General features: G+C 32.1%; 1 protein-coding gene across 1 annotated transcript in view; it reads left to right on the top strand.

Moving 5' to 3' along the window:
• Positions 1–12,479, top strand: part of LOC139525463 (GPI transamidase component PIG-T-like) — a 128,266-nt gene that overhangs the window by 61,486 nt on the left and 54,301 nt on the right. Inside the window, exon 4 of the mRNA XM_071320815.1 lies at positions 11,379–11,465. Coding sequence (XP_071176916.1) covers positions 11,379–11,465 — 87 coding nt within the window. The remainder of the gene's footprint in view (positions 1–11,378; positions 11,466–12,479) is intronic.

Genomic DNA, 12,479 nt, shown 5'->3' with positions numbered 1-12,479 from the left:
ACTTCAAACTTAGTACACATGTTCCCTATGATATGATCTTTCTAATTTTAATGCCAAATTAGAGTTTTTACCCCAATTTCACGGTCCACTGAACATGGGAAATGATAGTGCGAGTGGGGCATTCGTGTACTGAGGACACATTCTTGTTGGTCCTGTTTTCAAATTGGTCTAAATTAAGGTCCAAAGGGTCCAAAATTAAACTTAGTTTGATTTTAACTAAAATTGAATCCTTGGGGTTCTTTGATATGCTGAATCTAAAAATGTACTTAGATTTTTATACGACCGCAAAATTTGAAAAATTTTTCGTTGTATATTGCTATCACGTTGGCGTCGGCATCGGCGTCGTCGTCGTCGTCGTCGTCGTCCGGCGTCCGAATACTTTTAGTTTTCGCACTCTAACTTTAGTAAAAGTGAATGGAAATCTATGAAATTTTAACACAAGGTTTATGACCACAAAAGGAAGGTTGGTATTGATTTTGGGAGTTTTGGTCCCAACATTTTAGGAATTAGGGGCCAAAAAGGGCCCAAATAAGCATTTTCTTGGTTTTCGCACTATAACTTTAGTTTAAGTTAATAGAAATCTATGAAATTTTGACACAAGGTTTATGACCACAAAAGAAAGGTTGGGATTGATTTTGGGAGTTTTGGTTCCAACAGTTTAGGAATTAGGGGCAAAAAAAGGGCCCAAATAAGCATTATTCTTGGTTTTCGCACAATAACTTTAGTTTAAGTAAATAGAAATCTATGAAATCAAAACACAAGGTTTATGACCATAAAAGGAAGGTTGGTATTGATTTTGGGAGTTTTGGTCCCAACAGTTAAGGAATAAAGGGCCCAAAGGGTCCAAATTAAACTTTGTTTGATTTCATCAAAAATTGAATAATTGGGGTTCTTTGGTATGCCGAATCTAACTGTGTATGCAGATTCTTAATTTTTGGTCCCGTTTTCAAATTGGTCTACATTAAGGTCCAAAGGGTCCAAAATTAAACTTAGTTTGATTTTAACAAAAATTGAATCCTGGGGGTTGTTTGATATGCTGAATTTAGAAATGTACTTAGATTTTTAATTATTGGCCTAGTTTTCAAGTTGGTCCAAATGGGGGTCCAAAATTAAACTTTGTTCATCAAAAATTGAATAAATGGGTTCTTTGATATGCCAAATCTAACTGTGTATGTAGATTCTTAATTTTTGGTCCAGTTTTCAAATGGTCTACATTAAGGTCCAAAGGGTCCAAAATTAAACTAAGTTTGATTTTAACAAAAATTAAATTCTTGGGCTTATTTGATATGCTTTATCTAAATATGTACTTTGCTTTTTGATTATGGGCCCAGTTTTCAAGTTGGTCCAAATCAGGATTCCATATCAAGTATTGTGCAATAGCAAGAAATTTTCAATTGCACAGTATTGCACAATAGCAAGAAATATCTAATTGCACAATATTGTGCAATAGCAATTAATTTTCAATTGGAGTTATCTTTCTTTGTATAGAATAGAAGCTGATAATATATGTTGGAAATTTGCCAGACATGACTATGATGTCATTTTCTATTTTTATTTGCCAATAACTTTATGTAAATAACTTCATTGGAAATTTGCCAATATAAAATGTTGCTGATGAAGCTTTTTTTCCTTATCTTATCTAAAATGTTTTTAGATAATGTATGTTTGACATTTGCCAGACATGACTATGATGTCATTTTCTATTTTTATTTGCCAATAACTTTATGTAAATAACTTCATTGGAAATTTGCCAATATAAAATGTTGCTGATGAAGTTTTTTTTATTGTTTTATACAATAAACAATGTATATTCACTTTTACTACCAACCAATCTTTACCATTCAGTGATAACAAGCACTTTATTTTACATTTTAATATTTTATGATGTATTTAAACGAGTAGTTATTGTTGCAAACTCCATTAGAAATTTGAATTGATATCAGTTTTGGAAAAAGGGAAACGGGGATGTGAAAAAAAGGGGGGGGTTTAAATTTTTCTCATTTCAGATTTCATAAATAAAAAGAAAATTTCTTCAAACATTTTTTTGAGAGGATTAATATTCAACAGCATAGTGAATTGCTCAAAGGCAAAAAAAATATTTTAAGTTCATTAGACCACATTCATTCTGTGTCAGAAACCTATGCTGTGTCAACTATTTAATTTTAGATTTAAAAAGTTTGAAGAAGAAATCTTTAATTGATTTGTAAAATCTTGACATTTGTTTTGTGTAAAAAAAAACATGTAATGTCAAAAATTTGATCACAATCCAAATTCAGAGCTGTATCACGCTTGAATGTTTTGTCCATACTTGCCCCAACTGTTCAGGGTTCAACCTCTGCGGTCGTATAAAGCTGCGCCCTGCGGAGCACCTGGTTTATTATTGGCCCAGTTTTCAAGTTGGTCGAAATCAGGGTCCAAAATTAAACTTTGTTTGATTTCATCAAAAATTGAATAATTGGGGTTCTTTGATATGCCGAATCTAACTATGTATGTAGATTCTTAATTTTTGGTCCCTTTTTCAAATTGATCTACATTAAGGTCCAAAGGGTCCAAAATTAAACTTAGTTTGATTTTAACAAAAATTGAATCCTTGGGGTTCTTTGATATGCTGAATTTAAAAATGTACTTAGATTTTTTATTATTGGCCCAGTTTTCAAGTTGGTTCAAATCAGGATCCAAAATTATTATATTAAGTATTGTGCAATACTAGCAAGAAATTTTCAATTGCACAGTATTCAGCAATAATAAGAAATCTTCAATTGCACAGTATTGTGCAATAGCAAATATTTTTAATTGCACAGTATTGCACAATAGCAAGAAATATCTAATTGCACAATATTGTGCAATAGCAAGAAATGTTCAATTGATTGGAGTTATCTTTCTTTGTCCAGAATAGTAGTTGAATCAACTTAGATCATTGTTTTATATAATAAACAATGTATATTCACTTTTACTACCAACTGATAAATTAAAACAATCTTTACCATTCAGTGATAACAAGCACCTTTTGTTACATTTTAATATTTTATGATGTATTTAAAGAGTAGTTATTGTTGCAAACTCCATTAGAAAATTTGAATTGAGATCAGTTTTGGAAAAAGGGAAAAGGGGATGTGAAAAAAAATGCGAAGGGGGGGGGGGGGGGGGGCTTTAAATTTTTCTCATTTCAGAGTTCATAAATAAAAAGAAAATTTCTTCAAAAACATTTTTTTGAGTGGATTAATATTCAACAGCATAGTGAATTGCTCAAAGGCAAACAAAATATTTTAAGTTCATTAGACCACATTCATTCTGTGTCAGAAACCTATGCTGTGTCAACTATTTAATCACAATCCAAATTTAGAGCTGAATCCAGCTTGAATGTTGTATCCATACTTGCCACAACCGTTCAGGGTTCAACCTCTATGGTTGTATAAAGCTGCACCCTGCGGAGCATCTGGTTCTGTTTAGTATAAAATTCATATTAAGATCCATTTTGTTACATCTTGTGATCAATTTATTTGGCAATCGCCAATAGCAGTCACCAGGGTTTAAGAACATCAGTTGTTCGACCTGTTAGTCAAATGTGTTTTGTTAAAATATACTTTTCCACTTTTTTGATCTTTTGGAATATTATTGTGGTTGTTTGATATGCCAAATCTAACCGTGTATTCAGATTTTTAATTTTTGGTCGTGTTTTTATACGACCGCAAAAATTTTAATTTTTTGGTCGTATATTGCTATCATGTTGGCATCGTCGTCGTCGTCTGCGTCGTCGTCGTTGTCCGAATACTTTTAGTTTTCGCACTCTAACTTTAGTAAAAGTGAATAGAAATCAATGAAAATTTCTTCAAAAACATTTTTTTGAGTGGATTAATATTCAACAGCATAGTGAATTGCTCAAAGGCAAACAAAATATTTTAAGTTCATTAGACCACATTCATTCTGTGTCAGAAACCTATGCTGTGTCAACTATTTAATCACAATCCAAATTTAGAGCTGAATCCAGCTTGAATGTTGTGTCCATACTTGCCACAACCGTTCAGGGTTCAACCTCTATGGTTGTATAAAGCTGCACCCTGCGGAGCATCTGGTTCTGTTTAGTATAAAATTTATATTAAGATCCATTTTGTTACATCTTATGATCAATTTATTTGGCAATCGCCAATAGCAGTCACCAGGGTTTAAGAACATCAGTTGTTCGACCTGTTAGTCAAATGTGTTTTGTTAAAATATACTTTTCCACTTTTTTGATCTTTTGGAAAATGTTGTTTTTGCTGTATTTAGACCCTTCTACAACGAAATTTGTTTTACATGCATATGTATAAAAATTGCAGTTTTTATCCTCCGCAATCATAGGTTTGAAAGTAGTTTTCAATTTAGACTTGTTTATATTTTTTATACGCCCGTCGTCTTTTAGACGGGGCGTATTATGGTATACCGTTGTCCGTCCGTCCGTCTGTCCGTCCGTCCGTCCGTCGTCCACACTTCGGACAATAACTCAAAAATACTTTCACCAATTTCCATGAAACTTAAGTGAATTGTTTATATCTATTGACGTAAGCTCCCTTTCGTTTTTTTTTAATTTCAGATTTTAAGTTTTGGATTTATGGGGCTTTATTCATAAAAAAGGGGGGATTTTCAACACTTCGGACAATAACTCAAAAAGGCTTTCACCAATGTCCATGAAACTTTGGTGAATTGTTTATATCTATTGATCTAAGCTCCCTTTCAATTTTTATAAATTTCAGATTTTAAGTTTTGGATTTATGGGGCTTTATTCATAAAAAAAGGGGGATTTTCAACACTTCGGACAATAACTCAAAAAGGCTTTCACCAATGTCCATGAAACTTTGGTGAATTGTTTATATCTATTGATGTAAGCTCCCTTTCAATTTTTATAAATTTCAGATTTTAAGTTTTGGATTTATGGGGCTTTATTCATAAAAAAAGGGGGATTTTCAACACTTCGGACAATAACTCAAAAAGGCTTTCACCAATGTCCATGAAACTTTGGTGAATTGTTTATATCTATTGATGTAAGCTCCCTTTCAATTTTTATAAATTTCAGATTTTACATTTCCGTGTTATGAATTTTTATGCTTAAAAAAGGGGGGATTTTCGAATTTTGGGACAATAACTAACACTTTCACAAAATTTCATGCAACTTTGATAAATTGTTTATATCTATTGACATAAGCTCCCTTTTCATTTTTATAAATTTTAGATTTTACGTTTTCTTCAGTAATGAATTTTTATACCTAAAAAAGGGGGATTTTATGAAACTTTGGTGAATATATTAATGTAACATCTCTTTTGATTTGTATATATATTTCTAGTTGATCATATAAATTCATTTAAAGCATAAAAGACAAGTTAAAAGAGCAACGGGCGTATCATGCGCTAAAGCGCAGCCCTTTATTCATTTGGGCTTTTATCATATTTTCCCTCCAGTTTATATGATCCATTCATCCTACTTTGACTCTTTAAATTCAAGAGTCTATCCTAAATTGAGATAAATTATATGGCCTTCCAAATACCGTTTCGATCCCTAAACATCACTGAAGAGACATTTATTCTGGTGTACGAACAAAAAATTAAATTTTTTGCACCTCATGTTTGTGGAATAACATCTTTGCTGCAAGTTTATTGCTTTTCTGTTTAGTATAAAATTAAGATCCATTTTGTTACATCTAGTGATCAATTTATTTGTCAATTGTCAATGGCAGTCAGCAGGATTTAAGAACATCAGTTGTTTGACCTGTTAGTCAAATGCATTTTGTTAAAATAAACTTTTTCACTTTTTTGGTCTTTTGGAAAATGTTGTTTGTGCTGTATTTAGACCCTTCTACAACGAAATTTGTTTTACATGCACACGTATAAAAATTGCAGTTTTTATACGACCGCATTGGTCGTATATTGGTATCACATTGTCGTCATCTTCGTTGTCGTCCGAAGCACTCTAGCTTTAGTAAAAGTAAATAATAATCCCACCGAATAAGGGGCCAAAAGTAAACTTTGTATGATTTCATCAAAAAATGTATTATTGGGGTTCTTTGATATGCCAAATCTAACCGTGTATTCAGATTCTTAATTTTTGGTCGTGTTTTTATACGACCGCAAAAATTTTAATTTTTTGGTCATATATTGCTATCACGTTGGCATCGTCGTCGTCGTCGTCTGCGTCGTCGTCGTTGTCCCAATACTTTTAGTTTTCGCACTCTAACTTTAGTAAAAGTGAATAGAAATCAATGAAATTTTAACACAAGGTTTATGACCACAAAAGGAAGGTAGGGATTGATTTTGGGAGTTTTGGTCCCAACAGTTAAGGAATTAGGGGCCAAAAAGGGCCCAAATAAGCATTTTCTTGGTTTTCGCACTGTAACTTTAGTTTAAGTTAATAGAAATCTATGAAATTTTGACACAAGGTTTATGACCACAAAAGGAAGGTTGGGATTGATTTTGGGAGTTTTGGTTCCAACAGTTTAGGAATAAGGGGCCCAAAGGGTCCAAAATTGAACTTTGTGTGATTTCATCAAAAATTGAATAATTGGGGTTCTTTGATATGCCAAATCTAACTATGTATGTAGATTCTTAATTTTTGGTCCCGTTTTCAAATTGGTCTACATTAAGGTCCAAAGGGTCCAAAATTAAACTTAGTTTGATTTTAACAAAAATTGAATCCTTGGGGTTCTTTGATATGCTGAATTTAAAAATGTACTTAGATTTTTAATTATTGGCCTAGTTTTCAAGTTGGTCCAAATGGGGGTCCAAAATTAAACTTTGTTTGATTTCATCAAAAATTGAATAAATGGGTGTTTTGATATGCCAAATCTTACTGTGTATGTAGATTCTTAATTTTTGGTCCAGTTTTCAAATTGGTCTACATTAAGGTCCAAAGGGTCCAAAATTAAACTAAGTTTGATTTTAACAAAAATTAAATTCTTGGGCTTATTTGATATGCTTTATCTAAATAAGTACTTTGATTTTTGATTATGGGCCCAGTTTTCAAGTTGGTCCAAATCAGGATTCCATATCAAGTATTGTGCAATAGCAAGAAATTTTCAATTGCACAGTATTGCACAATAGCAAGAAATATCTAATTGCACAATATTGTGCAATAGCAATTAATTTTCAATTGGAGTTATCTTTCTTTGTATAGAATAGTAGTTGATAAGGCCACACCAATTTAATTTCTTGTTCTACGGATTTTTGGACTTCAAAATTTGGGGCGAGCGAGCGATTTGAAAATTTAAATAAAAAAATATTTAATTTGCAAATTTTTGAGGCGAAGCTTGAAAAGTAGAGGCGAGCGATTATAATTTTTTTTTGTAAACATAAAATAGTAGGTTTTGACAATATTAAAGCTTGATTTATCACTTGTACTTTGACATTTCTTTAATTTCTGAAGTATTTTTTCCCTGTTCACCAAGAAATAATTAAATCTGGTCTATGTATGACATGTATGTGTGACTGACAATGAGACAATTCTCCATCCAAGTCATAATCAGTTTGGGGAGAACCCCTTAATGTTATAAATATCCCTTTTACATGTTTTATGAGGGATCAATATAAGTTATAATATATTTGTTTGTACAAAAGAGCTCATATTTTCTCAAAGAACTATATATCTATCTGGTATTAAATGGTCAAAACATGTCCAAGAATTTTGTAATATTCCTGGACTTTAACCATGTTAACACATTTACTTTAACAGTTTAATATTATTCAAAATAAGTGGACCACTCTTTTAGAAAAAGTTGTTTAAAATATGATGTAACTCTCCTCTTTTTGGGTACAAAATTCTATGTTTTCAAAGGTTTTGTATAGAAGAACTATACAAATCCTTGGTATTTCTATTTTCTTTTCTACATCAGTAAAATGACCCCTTGTCCATGTTGTCTGAGGGAGGGTTGTTCTCAACCTGATATAAATAACAAACACAGGTCAAAGTACGGCCTTTTACACAGGGCTTTGATACAGACCAAACAGCAAGCTATAAAGGACCCAAAATTATTAGCGTACTGTACACAATTCGAACAGGAAAACCAACGATCTAATTTATATATCATGTACATCCAAATGGGAAAAATTATACCAATGAACAACATTACCAAAAGATAACTGCTGAACGACAGGCCCCTCAATCAATCAGGACAGGTGCATAAACATGCAGAGGCTATGGATAGTTTTGTTTCGCCAGCATACAATATAATTGCAGTTGAAGGCAAACCTTCAGAAGTTCTTTGTACTTTATTCTAACAACGACATGTTTTGATAGGGAATATAAGTAAGGGGGAAAGTAACCAATTTTTTGTTCTTTAATCCGGTATTTCCGCTGATATAGATTTACAAATCCTTGATCGGAGCACTTCCGCTTTGGATAAGTAGGTTTCATGCTGAAACAAATATTCTCACAGATATTTACAAAGTGTGCTGGGGTGCTTTTATGTTTAAAATCGTTATATACAGGTTAGACTGTGATTTTAAAAACAAATGTTGATATCTTTTTATAATGTTTACAAAAAAAAAAACGGTGCGGGAAATGGACATGATTACATTTCCGGATGCGGGAAGCGGGAATATAAAAAAAATAAAAAAATTCTGTTTTGAAAAAAATAGGTGCGGGCGGGTCCGTCGAACAAGGAATCAAATTGGTGTGGCCTAATATATGTTGGAAATTTGCCAGACATGACTATGATGTCATTTTCTATTTCTATTTGCCAATAATTTTATGTAAATAACTTCATTGGAAATTTGCCAATATAAAATGTTGCTGATGAAGCTTTTTTTCCTTATCTTATCTAAAATGTTTTTAGATAATGTATGTTGGACATTTGCCAGACATGACTATGATGTCATTTTCTATTTTTATTTGCCAATAACTTTATGTAAATAACTTCATTGGAAATTTGCCAATATAAAATGTTGCTGATGAAGTTTTTTTTATTGTTTTATACAATAAACAATGTATATTCACTTTTACTATCAACCAATCTTTACCATTCAGTGATAACAAGCACTTTATTTTACATTTTAATATTTTATGATGTATTTAAAAGAGTTGTTATTGTTGCAAACTCCATCAGAAATTTGAATTGATATCAGTTTTGGAAAAAGGGAAACGGGGATGTGAAAAAAAGGGGGGGGGTTAAATTTCTCATTTCAGATTTCATAAATAAAAAGAAAATTTCTTCAAACATTTTTTTGAGAGGATTAATATTCAACAGCATAGTGAATTGCTCAAAGGCAAAAAAAACTTTTAAGTTCATTAGACCACATTTATTCTGTGTCAGAAACCTATGCTGTGTCAACTATTTAATTTTAGATTAAAAAAGTTTGAAGAAGAAATCTTTAATTGATTTGTAAAATCTTGACATTTGTTTTGTGTAAAAAAAAAACATGTAATGTCAAAAATTTAATCACAATCAAAATTCAGAGCTGTATCACGCTTGAATGTTTTGTCCATACTTGCCCCAACTGTTCAGGGTTCGACCTCTGCGGTCGTATAAAGCTGCGCCCTGCGGAGCACCTGGTTAAATTTGTCTACATTTAAGTCCAAAGGGTCCAAAATTAAACTTAGCTTGATTTTAACAAAAAATGAATTCTTGGGGTTCTTTGATATGCTGAATCTAAACATGTACTTAGATTTTTGATTATGGGCCCAGTTTTCAATTTGGTCCAAATCTGGGTCCAAAATTATATTAAGTATTGTGCAATAGCAAGAAATTTTCAATTGCACAGTATTCCGCAATAGCAAGAAATCTTCAATTGCACAGTATTGTGCAATAGCAAGAAATCTTCAATTGCACAGTATTGTGCAATAGCAAGAAATTTTCAATTGCACAGTATTGGGCAATAGCAAGATATATCTAATTGCACAATATTGTGCAATAGCAAGAAATTTTCAATTGCACAGTTTTGCGCAATAGCAAGAAATATTCAATTGCACAGTATTGTCTGTTTTCAAATTGGTCTACATTAAGGTCCATTTAGGGTAAAAAATTAAACTTTGTTTGATTTCAACAAAAATTGAAGATATGGGGTTCTTCAATGTGCTGAATCTAGCCATGTATTTAGATTTTTAATATTTGGGCCCAGTTATCAAATTGGTCCACATTGAGGTCTAAAGGGTCTAAAATTGAACATTATTTGATTTCATCAAAAATTGAATTCTTGGGGTTCTATGATATGCTGAATCTAACCATGTATTTAGATTTTGGATATTGGACCATCTATAATACTAAAATTACGAGGTCCAATTTGTCAGCCGTCATCGGGTAAAAACGACAAATCAAAGAATTCAACTCTATATATAACTAATATACTGGACAATGGTGTAGATTAAAAATTACACTACTCCAGACCCTTTTGTTTTCCACATAATTAATATTGCCAATAATTAACAAGTTCCGGGTCTAATCCCATACCGATACCAATAGTATATTCACCTGTTAGCTATTACCTTATCTGTACGTTCCGCAATTGACAGGCGCACCACCAAACGGTGTATTTAGGATTTTGCTATATACACGGGTCATAATCAAAGGGCTGACACTACTATATCAATCATTGTCAAATTGTTCCCTATTGTAGCTTTATTCAGCAATCAGCAAGACTTTCTAAGATTATTTCTAATTAGAAAATACCCCATTCCTGGATAGCCTGGACCTTTTGTTTCCAAATAATTAATATTTCCAATAATTGATAAGTTCCAGGTCGACGGGTTCAAACAGAAAGATTTGAAAGCAGAGAAAACTGTGTATCTTATAATCGACATGACTTTATCAGATGACAATACCAATTACTAAAATAAGGCTTATGCATAGTTATATACTTTAATTCAGTCACGGACCCGCGATATCACGGGTGTGTACTTGTAATAGGTAAATGTTCAATTTAAAATTTATAAGTTTTTAAGTTAAAGTACTTAGACCAAATTCATTCTGTGTCAGAAACCTATGTTGTGTCAACTATTTAATCACAATCCAAATTCAGAGCTGTATCAAGCTTAAATGTTATGTCCATACTTGCCCCAACTGTTCAGGGTTCGACCTCTGCGGTTGTATAAAGCTTTGACCAGCAGAGTATCTGGTTATCCAACGCAGTCTTAGGTTTAAAAGTAGTTTTCAATTTAGACTTGTTTAAATATATAGTAAAATAGTTTCAACTAATGTCTAGTTTCAATTTCAGAATACTGTTAATTCAGAAACTATTGCGTTTATTATTGCATATTTTTTTTAATTTTTGCACTATTGAGAAAAATCCTACATAGTTCATATAAAATTTTTCAAAATGCGAGTTTAAATTTTTGCCATCATAACACTGTCACATTTTCGTAACAATGAAAACAATGCAATAATTTCTGAATTGACAGTACCATTTTAATCTCTTTCTAGGTTGGGTTATCAAGTCTTTTCCATACAGCTAAGTTGTATGATTCATCATATCATTCAATAGGCATTCATGTCAGACCTATCTGTCTGGTAAGTAGTTAATACATGGGATTTGAACCAAACTTGCTTATATATCGAAAGCTCTTTTTTAATAGCCTAGGTGGTCAAGTGGTTTAGCGCGTGGGAGATTGTGCAACACGATTTGGTGTAACGATATCTCAGTAGCATGAGTTTGAATCCCATCGAGGGAAGAACAAAAATTTTGCTAACTCAGTCTTTGTGTAATGAAGAAAATTAAAAGTTAAAAATATCAATGCATCATAAATTTGATAAAATATTATACAATGTAACAAAGTCAATCACATAGCTTCAAAAATCAAAAATGTTTAAATTAAACTTGCTTTTGAAATAAAGACAAAGACTGACAGTTAAAAAAATCTGAGATTTTATTCTAATGCATACATAACAATAGACTGTCACTGCCTGCTTTTAGAAATAATTACAACTACATATAAAAAAGAAGATGTGGTATCATTGCCAATGAGACAACTGTCCACAAGAGACCAAAATGACACAGAAATTAACAACTATAGGTTACCGTACGGCCTTCAGCAATGAGCAAAGCCCATACTGCATACATAGTCAGCTATAAAAGGCCCAGAACCCGAAATGTCAATGTAAAACAATTCAAATGAATAAACTAACCACCTTATTTATATAAAAATATGCACAAAAATCAAATATATAACACATAAACAAAAAACAACCACTGAATCCTGACTTGGAACAGGCACATACATACATAATGTGGCGGGGTCCCAACCCTCCACTAACCTGGGACAGTGGTAAAGCAGAACATAAGAACAAACATGTTTAGAATTTAGATATGTTTAAAAAACTTTTGTTGATCAGGAATGTCCCCTTGAACAAACTGTAGGGAAATTGTGAACTAAATTTCTGGATCCCATGAAAGAATCTTTTTATCATAAGGGCCACCCAGTCAAGTCATACAATAACTGCCAATCATGCCATAGTCCTTTAAAATCTGAAAAAGATGTAGCTTGTTATACACATTCTTGGTCCAATTTGCTTTTACAGAAAATA

Source organism: Mytilus edulis, chromosome 5 (genome assembly GCF_963676685.1).
Source record: "Mytilus edulis chromosome 5, xbMytEdul2.2, whole genome shotgun sequence".
NCBI classification, from domain to species: Eukaryota; Metazoa; Mollusca; class Bivalvia; order Mytilida; family Mytilidae; genus Mytilus; species Mytilus edulis.
Note: the sequence above shows the minus strand (reverse complement) of the source record. Positions and strands in the feature narration are given on the sequence as shown.